Source organism: Scophthalmus maximus, chromosome 2 (assembly GCF_022379125.1).
Source record: "Scophthalmus maximus strain ysfricsl-2021 chromosome 2, ASM2237912v1, whole genome shotgun sequence".
NCBI lineage: Eukaryota > Metazoa > Chordata > Actinopteri > Pleuronectiformes > Scophthalmidae > Scophthalmus > Scophthalmus maximus.
In genome coordinates this window covers 21,360,559-21,374,480 of record NC_061516.1, presented here as the reverse complement: position 1 = coordinate 21,374,480, position 13,922 = coordinate 21,360,559, and the positions used below count along the sequence as shown (strand labels likewise).

The following is a 13,922-nucleotide window of genomic DNA, read 5'->3' as shown; positions in this document are numbered from 1 at the left end:
CTGCTATTTGACACAGTGGCAACTGCGTAAAGAGTTTCCACGTGAAGCATCACCTCACACTTGCACAATTGTAAAATAGAGTCAAAATAGAGTCTCACAGTATGTGCGGGTGGGTGTGGACAGGTTCTTGCGTGTCACCCTGACACTGTCATCGCTCTGATCTCACAACCCCGGTTTAGTGTCTATACACACGGATCCAAAATTAACGTGAGAAAACAATTTGCACCCGTACACATAGTTTCTCTCCCCGTCCCGCCATCTGTCTTCTCTGCTCACCTCCGATGCCTCATGCCAGCTCAAATTAACGGGGAAGTGATGGGGGGTGTGTGTGTGTGTGTGTGTGTGTGTGTGTGTGTGTGTGTGTGTGTGTGTGTGTGTGTGTGTGTGTGTGTGTGTGTGTGTGTGTGTGTGTGTGTGTGTGTGTGTGTGTGTGTGTGTGTGTGTGTGTGTGTGTGTGTGCTTCAAGGCAGAATTATGTTTATGAAACAGCACAATGTTGTTTCATAAACACGTGACTTTATCATTTTTAGCTCCTATTTTCTTGGCGCAACTGTCCCCAAACGTTGTGTTACCGCTATACTCACTGATGTCATGCCTTGAGTTTCCCACAATACCTTTTTGACAGCCCTAACAGAAAATACAGGAACTTCCTTATATGTCCCCATGTGTTTTATATCAAGAACCGTATATGTGTTTGTTATTCGTGCGATGGTGTGATGTGGTTCTTAAAATAAAGGCCACGACTTTGGTGCAGATATTCATGGTCCCCAGAGGATGAATGCTGAGGATTTCTAATGATCCCCTGACCAAGGCAACAACTGTTGGATCGACGGAATACATATCACTTATGAAGGCTCTACATGAGAAGCATTGTGTAACCACTGTGTTTCACACAAGGAGCTGAACAACGTCCTCTGTGGCTGCACTTCACTGTGGTCAAATCAGTATCTCACAAACACTGCGGATGTCCAGAGTGTCTTGCTCGACAACATTTGAACATTTGGAACGGCTTGGAGCACAGGTTGACTCATGTATTCCCAAACAGGAAGGCTCCTGCAGGTAGTTTCACATTGTTGAGCATCTCTCTGCTTTGGGCCTTCATGTACCTCCACACCTTCGGCGTGATGAGCTCTGCCTGATGTGCAGCGCTGCAGGAATAAGTACAAAATCAGCCTGAAATGCAGAGCATGCTGCAGCTTTGCTTCGAGGATGTCTCTCTCTCTCTCCCTCTCCATCTCTCTCTCTCTCCCTCTCTCTCTCTCTCTCTCTCTCTCTCCCTGTCCCTCCCTCTCCCTCTTTCCCTCTCTCTCTCTCTCTCTCTCTCTCTCCCTGTCCCTCCCTCTCCCTCTTTCCCTCTCTCTCTCTCTCTCTCTCCATCTCCCTCTTTCCCTCTCCCTCTCCCTCTCTCCATCTCCCTCTCTCCATCTCCCTCTCTCCCTCTCTCTCTCTCTCTCTCTCTCTCTCTCCCTGTCTCTCCCTCTCCCTCTCTCCCTCTCCCTCTCTCCATCTCCCTCTTTCCCTCTCCCTGTCTCTCCCTCTCCCTCTCTCCCTCTCTCCATCTCCCTCTTTCCCTCTCCCTCTCTCCATCTCCCTCTCTCCATCTCCCTCTCTCCCTCTCTCTCTCTCTCTCTCTCTCTCTCTCCCTGTCTCTCCCTCTCCCTCTCTCCCTCTCCCTCTCTCCATCTCCCTCTTTCCCTCTCCCTGTCTCTCCCTCTCCCTCTCTCCCTCTCTCCATCTCCCTCTCTCCCTCTCCCTCTCTCCATCTCCCTCTCTCTCTCTCTCTCTCTCTCTCTCTCTCTCTCTCTCTCTCTCTCTCTCTCTCTCTCTCCCCGTCCCTCCCTCTCCCTCTCTCCATCTCCCTCTCTCCCTCTCTCTCTCTCTCTCTCTCTCTCCCTGTCCCTGTCTCTCCCTCTCTCCATCTCCCTCTCTCCATCTCCCTCTCTCCCTCTCTCTCTCTCTCTCTCCCTGTCCCTCCCTCTCCCTCTCTCCATCTCCCTCTTTCCCTCTCCCTCTCTCTCTCTCCCTCTCTCCCTCTCCCTCTCTCCCTCTCTCCATCTCCCTCTCTCCCTCTCCCTCTCTCCATCTCCCTCTCTCTCTCTCTCTCTCTCTCCCTCTCTCTCTCTCTCTCTCTCTCTCTCTCTCTCTCTCTCTCTCTCTCTCTCTGTTCCCGGTGCCGGTGCGCGTCAGGGTTTGCGCAAGCAGCCTCGCTCCCCGCCTCCTCTCCTCCTCGTAGTACAGCGCCGCTCCGTCTCTCTCTCTCTCTCTCTCTCTCTCTCTCTCTCTCTCTCTCTCTCTCTCTCTCTCCCTCTCCCTCTCCCTCTCTGTCCCATTCACCACAGTTTACTATCACACTCGGACGGAGCTCGTCTACAGGAGGTGCTGCTGCTGTCCATCCTCTTTTTTCTTCTTCTCCTCCCTCCTCTCTTTTTACACCGCGTTGGATTATCACTGTGCATTTCCCATCATGCTGGAAGTGGAAGGTAGGATCCATTTCTCATCCATCCATCCATCCGTCCATTCGTCCATCCATCCGTCCATCCGTCCCCCGTCCCCCCAGACCGCGTAAACTTTACTTGTCCCTGCTCGGGCCGCCCCCTGGTGTGATGGCTGAATCGCCATCGGCTCCTACGAGCTGCAGTGTGGTGATTTTTTGTTGGCACTGTGAAGTCAACGGGAGATGGACGGTTACGCGCGCCGACCGTTGTGTAACCGCGAGGCGCGTCAGTCCGGTGTGCGTAAGCGCCGATGCTGAATTTCATCAATGAAGATGTCTGCGGGGAAACAAGAGCAGCTTTATTTGCATTGGTCCTATTCCATTTGAATGGAAGCAGAGTGGTGTGATGCAGTGGCAGTCGCTGCGGGGTCCTCGGCTTCTTTCTGTGGAATAATGCAGAAAGTTCCTTGAATGAAACATTACACAATGGTGGTCTTACCGTGGCTCCCATTTCTCGTGCTGCATCAAGAAGGACAGGCTCTGGAAATGGGTTTAAGGCTGTACACTGACATTTGTGATTTTATTTTGAAGGGCTGGGAAATGACAGAAAATAAGACAAAAGAGATTTTTATTATTTTGGGGGGGGAAAAGATCCATGTAGTTCAGTCAGGGCCACCTTGAGTTGTCTTGAGGTGAGACAGTGTCTGGTTGCCAAGGGGAAATGTCCCATGTCTGCAGTCGAATGAGACACCGGCTCTCGTCTGGCGTGCAGGTCTGTGATGCTGCCACACTTTTGCTGCCTTGTTCTTTTGCTTGACCGCACACAGGAGAATGGGGCGCAGCGTTGATTAATCTGATGTTCTTGTTTAAAAATGAGGTGATGCCGCTGGGGTTTTTCTTCTTTCTTTTTTTTTGTGCTGTGCTGCAGCTGGAGAAGTAGACCGAGCTGAGGTCACCAGTGCATTAAATGGGGTGGGGGGGGGGGGGGGGTGGGGGGGGGGGGGGGGGGGATGAGGACAGCCTGTGCGCTGTATGTAGACTCCCAGCCTTGCACTTGAAGCCCAGGCATTACTGGATTGTTTCAGGGAGATTTGTAGCAACATTATTTGTGTTTTGGCTGAGGTTAAAAAAAAAAAAAAAATAAGAGCAATGTGGACTGTAGTGCTCTCTTCCTCTTTTCCTCTACTCCCCCTCTTCTTCTTCTCCTCTGCCTCACTCATGTGAATGGATAGATGCTGAGGGTGGAAGTGTGGGCCGCTGCCAGACACTGAAATATAACTGTTCTAGAAAAACATCCATTCGCACCGAAAGGATCATCTATTTCAATATTTCTCTCCCCGGTCTCACCCCCTCCCATCCCACCCTGCTCCATTTCCTCTCTCGTTTGTCTCCCTCCAGTGAACGGGACGCCGGCCAGCCAGCTCTCCACTCCTCATTCGGGAAAATCTCCCAGCCCCTCCCCGACCAGCCCGGGCAGCCTCAGCCAACGCCAGGTAGGACAAGAGTGCACTACACACACACACACACACACACACACGCACACAGTCGCCCTTAACTTTTAGTGACGCTAAATCGATAACACATTCCCTCTATGTTCTCAGGAAAAGGACAAAGCTGTGACTGAGCATAGGCCGACCACATCTTAGAGTTGCTAGAATGCGAAGGAACCACAACATCCCAGCATCTATAGTGTCTCAGAAAGGGCCGGGGGCATTGACCTCTGACCCTCACGCAGCGCTGCCACGGGAGTCCAAGAGCGGCAGGCTCGTGTTAGGATCCTCTAATGTCACAACTTTATCCAATGTTAATTGATTTAAAGGGCACATTTCCCCCCTGCTCACGATGATTTCCTGTCACATTCCCGCACATGTTGACCTAAAGCTCTCGTTCCTCATGGAGAACTCGGTCTGCCTTTGGTAGCTCAACAGTGAGCGATGCTGTCACTGACTTTTTTTAGATGAGACCTGATCTGTCAGTCAGCAGTTTGTGCAATATCGGATCTCACGATTGGCTTTGTGCTCCAATCTTCAAGCCTGTTTTTACTCTGCAAAAAAACTTGGTTTGCATCCCCTGTTAGCTACCAGGCAGTGCTTTTCTGCATGTTAGCATAAGAGAAGACCCAAATATTACTGATCTTCTGATCGGGGATGACTTTTTTTATCAAGTTGTGTCATTTTGTACTTGTCCTATTGTGTGAAAGATTTAGAAACACGTTTTATATTAGCGAATTTGATTATTTATGCCAGTGACTGGCTTGGGTTTTCAAAAAATGTGTTAAAGCTTCTAAACTAAATCTATACTACACTGTAAATCTTGTCGTCACTGTAGAGAAAATACTGATGAGCAGAACGGGAGCATGCACGTCACACAGATAACCTTGAATTCTGCATTAGAGAGGCTGGGTTCATGTGCAGGGTGTGTGTGTGTGTGTGTGTGTGTGTGTGTGTGTGTGTGTGCGTGCGTGCGTGTGCGTGCGTGTGTGTGTGTGTGAGCGTACGTTCAAGATCAAAGTATGTGTTAATCCAGTCCTTGACAGTGGTGATGGTGAGCTTTTAATATCAGCCTCAATCCTAACAGCCGCTCTTTAATTTGCAGGAGCTCCTAAGCCTGTTGCTGATTTACTCCCCTCTCCGTCGTAAACAGACACTCACACGCTCGGCTCACCTCGCCCGCACATAGACACAGCACTTTATAATATGAGAGCATGTAATGCATTCGTATGGGCTCCCTCCAGCATGAGTAGTTCTCAAGCAAACTCACTGACTGAAAACCCACTGCAAGTGTGGATCAATATTCTCCCTGACAGCAAATGTAGCTGTGATTTATATTGTAATTATTGGGCTATTTATTGGTGCAGGCACAACAACTTCTTTTTTTTCGGGGGAGAGAAAGCAAGAATGTGATTAAAGTCAATACATTTTGAATAGGACCCAGAGAAGAGGTTGCTAATTACTTAGCGTGTGTGTGTGTGTGTGTGTGTGCGCGCGCGTGCGTGTGCGTGCATGTGTATGTTTGTGTTCATGAGTGACTATATATGAAATCAGCTCAGAATTAAGAATTAATTTCTTGCGTTCAGTAGCTCCAGTGTGGTGCTACATGTGATGGCGGAGAGTCTGGCCTTCAGGCCTGTGAATCCATCATTTAATGAGGTTGTATTGATGTGATATGAAGGTCAGCCAGGGCAACAGGCGCAGATCAAATTCAGGTTATAGGCGCTGGGGAAAGAGAACAAGGTGCACTGGAGCTTCCACAGTCATCTGTATAACTGGAAGTGGGTCACCATGCATCTTGGTGTCGAAAGGGAAACAGGTTGGGAAGTGCAGGCATCTACAAACTCTCTCTCTCTACTCCTCGTTGAATCCCCCAAAAAAAGAGGGGCAGTTAATAATCAGAGATTATTATTATATTACATTAAATTTAAGATAAGTGCTCAGTTTATGCTGCTGTCTTCTTCCCCGCCCGTCGAAGATTCAGAGTGACATCCCGGGAAGTCGAGGTTTAAGAGGTGACGAAGTATATACAGTATATGTCCTTCCTCTCCTCACTGCCTGTCTTTTTCGGCTTCCACCCACGTCGCTCGTCAAACATTAGCCTTCACAAATCCGCTGTGTCGTGCGGTCATGACCTCAGCGAAATGGCATTTAAATTCGAGTTGTACACAGCAACAAGCCGAGTGTGTGTTTCTCAACATTAGGTCATTAAGTCCCCGACGCCATATTTTCACATTTTCTCTCCTTCGTTTGTTACCTATGTGTAAACATGCACGAATAATCATACACAAAGTCAAATCCTGTTATTGTTACACTTACAATGGCACGTGAGGACCTTTCTCACCCTCGTGCCTAAAATCACTTCTCACAATCGAACCACACCGTGACTCAGAAAATGACCCTTTTCCATGAAATGAAAACCTGAATTTTTTTTTCTCTTTTTATTTGTAAGCAAATAATTTATTTCAGCAAATAAAAGCATTGAAAGCTTCCACGAAGCCTCAGTGACCTACTACGAGCATTGCTTTTAGAAAGTTCACCTCCCTGGACCATGCGTTTAAACACTTAGAGGCACTTTGCTGCCGGAAATAGGTCCGCTCGCTCAGTTCAGACCGTCATAACCTATTTCCCTGAGCAGAACGTGCAGTCATGGCACCGCGCCGTGGCTCCTCCCTTTTCGCTTTCACACATACATAAGTGCATGCATACAGACGGACAGAGACAGAGAATCACTTGTCCGTTCACGTAGGCTTCAGAAAAATACATGCAATCGCCATTTGCGCACAGTTGCACGCAGTTGGTTCGCGCTAGTATGACCCATTTTTATGAATTAACAACAAAAGCATGATGGTCTACATTCATGTAGTCACCCACCCACCCCCCCTATTCTCCTTTGTACTTTACACGGCCTCCCGCTTCACACAGAGCACTCCAGCTTCCCATGGTCCCGTTGCCGTAATATTTATCATCGAACCTAGAAGCACGCACGTCGACACAGACACGAACCTTGAATTGGGTTTTCTGTCGGCGTCTCGTTTGAAGACCATAACAGACGAACCAAACGAGCCGGCGAGGCCACAGCTCTGTTAGATTGTGGAAAACACACGCGGGGAAATAAATTGTTCAAAGAAAAAAACAGAGAGAGAGAGAGAGAGAGTAGTGACTGACAGACGGAAGGCAAACAGATGGTCTGTGATTCCAACAGGACAACCAGTGGGAGTGTACGAGAGACGGAAAGTGCTAATTGTTGACCATAGTATATGTCACCTGTATCCTCCTCTCACCGCTGAGTCATTCATGTGCATAATCCACTGAACTGCATGCTCCCATCTCTCGCTCTTATCGTCCACATTTTGTGTTTTGGGTGATTCATAATTAAATTATGTGAGTGTGTGTGTGTGTGTGTGTGTGTGTGTGTGTGTGAGAGGGAGGGGCGGGCAGACTGAAGAAGCATGTGTGTATTCTCAACTTGTCAATTATTGTCTCATCTCATCCGTGTGAGTGTGTTGTTGTTACTTAAGATTGTATTTGTTGTTTGTTGTGTTGATGTCATTGGATGGCTTGTTCAATTTGTGTTCCCGTGGCTGCCAAAGAGACTGGCTGCGGCACATGAGGAAACAGGGGGGGAAACGGTGCAATTGCGGCAATTTCAAAGCTTATTGTTCGTCGAACAGATTTGTTCCCGAACATTTCTGATCTGGTTTGTGTTCGCGTATTTTTTAACAGTCCCCCTTAAAAAAAATTGGTGACCTCGCACTGCCATTTACATTCACGACGGATCTGTAAACGGGAAAAAATTTGTGCGAGAAATTATATTTGATCATCCGGTGCGTCATTTACATATTGTGATTTCCTGATGTAAGGCTGCCAGCTCTCCAAGGCTCATTTTTTTTCTGTCTGTATTTTTCCTTGTCTAATGTATTAATTTCCATTTGTTGTTGTCAATTAAATTCATCGTCATTTCATTTTCACATGGTGTTTTTCTTTCTTTCTCGTGCTCTTCATTTGCATTTATTTTCATGCTTTTGCATCGTATACATAAACACCGCGTATCGAGATCATTTCCAGTCGACGGTGAATGATTACGATGAAGATGATTGTCTTTAATTAGATATTCATCAGTGGTTCCACTTTGTTAAACTTACTTCAGTATTCAGCAGAGCAGACCAGAGATTACAACACAAACACAGTCCCAGAGGTGCATTCATCCTCCCTGTTCCCCTGCCTCTGTTCTGGATTTTTTTTTTTGTTATGTGATGAGGCAGCCCAAGTCTCCTTCTTCGTTTTTAATTTTCCCTGAAGCATTTAATCACGTTTCTGTGATTTCCCCAGGATTGCAGTCCACAAGGGCCGTGATTGGAAAACTTCCCTGTGTCCAACTGGGAGAAGCGGAGAGCCAGAACAACCCAAACAGTGTTGATCTCTTCAGATCAGCGTCAAATAGATTATGATTCCAGCCTGTCTAGACACCAGAATAGGAGACAAGAAGTTTTATCTCCTCTACCCTGTTTTGTTATGACAGACAGGAAGTTAATACAAAACGGTACCCCATTTCTGTCAGATCTTCTTAGACTTTTCTTTCCTCTGAAGTAAACACTAATAAATTCTGCCTTCGCTGGATATTGCATGACAGTGAAAGTGAAGAAATGCTGCTGGAGAAAAGGTCTGACTCCCTCCCCCCTCCCCACAGCTTAAGGGACGGAGAGAAAGAAGGCTTTAGGACGTAATCTGTTTCAAACGGGGGCATTGAGGACACGTCGAGCATTACCCCTTAGGTTGGTTATGTAAAACGTGTGGCGCGTGCTAAATGCTGACTCCTGAAAATTGACAGACGTCCCTTTTTAACCGCAAAATGAATCATAATTCCCACCGCTACACATCTGCTTTCCGAGACGATTCTCCACGTTTAAGGTCAATAATGGACATCCTGATTAATTCCTGTTCATGCACTGATCAGTATTCAGCCCGCTGAGTGTTGCCCTTGGGGGTTTGAGGAGCTGCGGCTCCTGCCATGATGTAAAAGGTTTGTCAGTGTGTTTTCTAGCGGTGTGAGTCACGGCCAGAGCAAACGTGTGGCGAGGCAGAGCCAGGAATAGTGTACGTCGCATTGTGCAACGGCGAGAAAGCCGGATGGTCTAACAAAAACACGACAGTTCCTGTCAAATCTAATGATCCATATGAACCGCAGCAGACTACATCCTTCCTCCTATCTCTTCTTGTCCCCCTTCTGTCTCACCCTGTCTGACTCTGTCTGTCACTCCATCTGTCTCGCAGTTTTTCACGCTGGAAAGAGACACAGTGTTCACAGAAGGCTGAACCCGTACCGCCCGGCCCGCAGACGGGAAATGGCCATATATGGGCTTCTGTCTCCACACTGAAAGTCTCATCAGCTGCCGCGCTCTCTTTCTGGGAACAGTTTCCATAGCAACAGTATTTTGTTTCCCTCGGTGGCAGGAAGAGGGAGATAGGAGTTGAAAATGGGAGGGCGAGTAGACGGCGGGGCTGGATGTGAGATAAGGGAAGTAAATATACGCGGCGAGTCGGGCCGAGGAAATAAAAGAGCAGAAGAAGGATGTTTTGGAGCACAAGCACAGGAGAGTCATTGGCTTTATGAGTAATACGTTGGTTTTCTTGATACGCGACGAGTGCCAGACCAAAAACAACATTACGTAAACCAAACTCTGCCTGACTCACAGCTACACTCACCTGGGTGGCTTTCAGGTTACAGCGGTAGAGTGTGAGTAAAAGAGCTGTCAGCTACGTGGCTTACAGAGATGTAGGGCAGCTCAGCTCTGTAAATAGTTGTCAGATCTATGTCGGTTACGAAGGGTGGCCTTTTCCTCTCAGAGAGCGAACTCTCACGACCGCATCAGAGTCTGACTGGACGACGTAGAAAGAGCTTCACATGAGGCCGGGATGTAAGAAATCAAATGAAGAATTAAGAATTACTTCTATTTCCTGGAATGCACACGCATTACATCACAGTCACACACAGCTTGGCTTTATACTACGACTGAGATCTGTTCCCAGCAAATATTTTCATACTGTACAACGCGATATGTTCTGCACTGTTGTGAAAAACCCACTTTCAGGAGCCTGTTATGTGATTTCATTTGACATTTGACATATAAAAAGAAACTCACACTGTACAAAAATGAAGGTAAAATATCCCAGATATGGGTGCCGCCATATTGCGCTAATTTATAATAATTTGGAGCCAGAGTCTATGCGCTAGTGATCGTCAAGTCAAGTCTTGGTATCAAAGTCCCACCGATACATGCACACGACCAATCGTGAGTCAGTCTCAGCTGTAAATCATGATGTAACCAAACTGACAAGAAACAGGAATACTTGAACATATATAAGGCTCATAAATGTACCTGCAATGGCAGAAACTATCATTGGGAAAAAATGTGTTTGACGTATACTTTGACTTTTTAATTTGGTCCATGTCCCGTCTGCCAACATGGAGGAGGCGGGGTTCATGACCCATACGATTTATGGCCTCATTTAGTATATTTTGCATATTTTTTATATATATTATAGTCTATATTATCACAACAGTGGCCAGCTTCAATTGCTTCAGTAGCATGTTCAAACTCTCTTCTCATCGAAGGCGTCAGGACCTACTGATTTGTTTAATATACTCTCTGGTGTGAATTCACACATGACATATTTTTCCGTTTCAACATTTCAGGCAAGTGGCACATGAAGACATAGAATTAGGCAAAACTGCACTTGTTAATAATTCACATCTGTCAAGGGGCTCAGCTTTTACTTTAAAAAACTGATGGCAAAGGCCACATCTGCCAGTTCCACCTGCGGGATTTATTTTCGACTACTGCAAACCCCCAAATCCCAAAGGTCCTTCACTGCTGGGTCTTAGGTACAGACTGTGCGGCAGGAGAGAAGAATTCGAACAGAGAGGGGACAAAAGGAGAGTGAGGAAAGATAGAAATTGAGCACTCGAAAAATCTTAACAATGAAGAGGCAAATAACAAAACTGAACAAATAGAGTCAAAGAATTTTAGAGTCAAGGAAAGGAGCACAGAGCGGGTAGATTCTCATTTACAGTCTCGACTCCATCCTCGCTCCCCATCCTTGTTGCTTCCATGACAACCAGACGGAGGGTTACGAGGTGGAGGCCGTAATGAGTTTTTGTCTTTAGATTGAGGCAGACGCCGCATCTCAGCCACTCTCTTTCCCCTAATGACCCCCGTACCGGATGAAAGGTAGTATTCACCTGCCTTCATTAACGTTGCCGAAGCCTGTATTTTGGGGTTTTTTACGTAATGAACCAGTTTGCGTTATGAATTAGTCGTGAGGTGTAAAAGAAAGGTAAAATTACACCGCGGTTACTCAAAGCTCTGTGAATGAGGAGCACCTTATTGGCATGCAGTTTGTGTGCATTGGTCGGTCTAGCGTGCGCACACACACACAAACACATTCACCGGTGGTTTGCAGACCAGGAAACTAGTTTATATTCAGCTCAGTGGCTTAAGTAAATCTGTTTTGTCCATTTTCATGGGCACAGTGTTCACACAGGAACACGCGCAGCATCATACATTAGACAGACAGATGCAAAGACAGACTTAAGGATGTTCCGGGAATGAGATGAGTCGATCATTTTTGAGATTGTAGCCGAACGGACTGTTTCGCTGCATTTTGTTTGATTGTGAGGTGGATATTAAAAAACAATTTTGGGCAACACGACCAAAAAATGACCTTCCTCTTGCCACCCTGCTCTCTCTCTGTAGGGCTCCCAGGGTTCTTCCACCTCTCTATCCTCCGCTAAAGTTTCCAGCTCAGTGTCAGTGGAAGATGGGGATGGACTCATTAGTGAAGGTGAGGAAACTTTATGCTACATGTCCCATCTGTCCGTCAGTGGGCAAAGGCGCTGTACTTGCAAATAGCATGCACGTCTGAATCATGTTCGTGACCTTTGATGCATCGCTCTCTCCAATCTCCGTGTTCCTCTCGGGATTTGTACATTATGTTCTCAGCACTTCTCACATCTTTCCCCTCCTCTGGTTTTCTTTCTTCACCCTTTAGACTCCATTAAACTCTGTAACACTATAAACAGTAAGGCGCTGCTATATTTTGTTTCTTTGGCAAACTATGAAGGGGAAAAGCCAGGACTTCCATGTTATGAATCTCTTTGATGTGAAAGAAGTCTTAATATCATGTGACATCTATCTTTGATTCTGTTCATTCATAGGGGAGCCAGGGAATCTTCCCAAGTGTTACAAATCAATGCATGAATTCATATTTAATTGAATTCTAATTGCATATATTCGCATTTTGATTTGCCACTTTGTTCCACATTTACTTTTCCATTTGCCAGTTAGATGACCCTTCGCTTAGCACTCTGCCGAGCCTGAGTGTGACAAAATGTCATCCGTGTGATGTAACTAGAGCCCTCTTTTTAAAACCTCATGGATGAATATAGCTGTTTAATAAGAATTATTTTGCTAACAAAAATGGTGCTGTTTGTATTTATTTATGTTAAAATTCCCTTTTTCACAATTTGTATTAAGTTCACCATTTTTGTTCTTTAATCAACAATCCATCCATTAGCTACACTTGCATTCAAGGGCCCCAGCTGGCAGATTCAAACCCAGAACCGTTTTGCTGTGGGGTGCTAACCACTGTTCCACCGCACCATTCAGCCCCATAGGCATCAACTAGTTATTAGCCACTGTAGTTGCCACAGCCCATGCTATGGCTCATGCTGTTACCTGCGTGTACACAATCAATTCTTATCAGTCTGAAAAAAAGTGGCCAAAACACCGAAATGGTTGCCATTCAGTCCCTTGGCTGCTTTGAACCTGGTGCTTCCTCCCTGCAGCTGAGGTTCTAGTCGATGAGGTTCCAGCTGTGCCATCCTACTTATCAGACCGTTACAAGGTGGGACGCATGTTGGGCGACGGGAACTTCGCAGTGGTCCGGGAATGCGTGGAGCATTCCACGGGACGGGAGTACGCGCTGAAGATCATCAACAAGGGCAAATGCAGAGGCAAGGTAAACAAAAAAACGGGACTCCCGGAGCAAAAGAGCACTGAACCCACACAAGTAGACGTAGTGCTTCTGATTGTACTTGTGTTGGAGACTGCTGAAGTGCAAAACAATCTTTAACAGCGAGTCATCACGTCAATTGAACTAACAAACAGCTAAGAATAACTAAGAATTAAGGAGAACATCAAAGCTCTGTGCAATCCAAATCTTACATAAGTGAATTCAGTTCCATCGAATAGTTCATTTAAATCAACTTTTTGTGCTGATGCATGAACACATTTTTCTTCTCTCTTCACATGAAGTTACTCGTGAAGACAATGTTCCTTCGGTTTTTTTTTCTCTTTGGCTGTAAAATTGATTTCAATTCTTGTTGCAGGAGCACATGATCCAGAACGAGGTGGCCATCCTCCGCAGGGTCAAGCATCCAAATATCGTGCTGCTCATAGAGGAGGTGGACACTTACAACGAACTCTACCTGGTCATGGAGCTGGTCAAGGTGTGTGTGCCCATGTTTGTGTACTGCAATTACCTCCTTATTGTCCATGAAGCTGTGCATCGCCTACTCTGGTTAGGGGCAGGCTGAGATACTTCACCCGATTGATAACAGATGTATATGAGATGGTGATCATTATCTCCAGTTGTCGAGTGGTGGAGAGGAGCAGGGAGGCGGACTCGGCGGCAGACACACGGGGCTGCAACATTCAGCTAGCGAGGCCAGTGATGAATTCCAACCGGCCACACAGTGTGGAATCGAGCAAAAACCAAGTCTGTTGCCCTGGAGCGCTCATGTGTTCACATTCTTCATTCTCCGTGTCGAGAAATATTTGTGCATAATTCAAGAGGCAGGAATGTGATCCATCTGCTCGTGTTGCTTGTGTGGAGTACTACAGAATATAGATGAGAAGGCATTCTGCGGGAGAAATGTGTGCACGCGTGAGCGTCTCCAAGTGGGAGGATCAAGGGGAGGCTGTGGATGAATGAGG

At 46.6% G+C, this 13,922-nt stretch overlaps 1 protein-coding gene across 3 annotated transcripts in view; it reads left to right on the top strand.

Moving 5' to 3' along the window:
• LOC118301392 (serine/threonine-protein kinase DCLK1) overlaps nucleotides 1-13,922 on the top strand; it is a 42,041-nt gene that overhangs the window by 22,896 nt on the left and 5,223 nt on the right. Inside the window, exons 1-5 of one of the 3 annotated variants that reach the window (XM_035626870.2) lie at nucleotides 2,325-2,480; nucleotides 3,833-3,927; nucleotides 11,682-11,769; nucleotides 12,773-12,945; nucleotides 13,316-13,435. In XM_035626870.2, coding sequence (XP_035482763.1) covers nucleotides 2,465-2,480; nucleotides 3,833-3,927; nucleotides 11,682-11,769; nucleotides 12,773-12,945; nucleotides 13,316-13,435 — 492 coding nt within the window. In that variant the 5' untranslated portion in view covers nucleotides 2,325-2,464. Of the gene's footprint in view, nucleotides 1-2,324; nucleotides 2,481-3,832; nucleotides 3,928-4,035; nucleotides 10,422-11,681; nucleotides 11,770-12,772; nucleotides 12,946-13,315; nucleotides 13,436-13,922 lie in introns of those variants that run through there. The other 2 variants (XM_035626868.2, XM_035626871.2) reach the window with 2 other exon arrangements.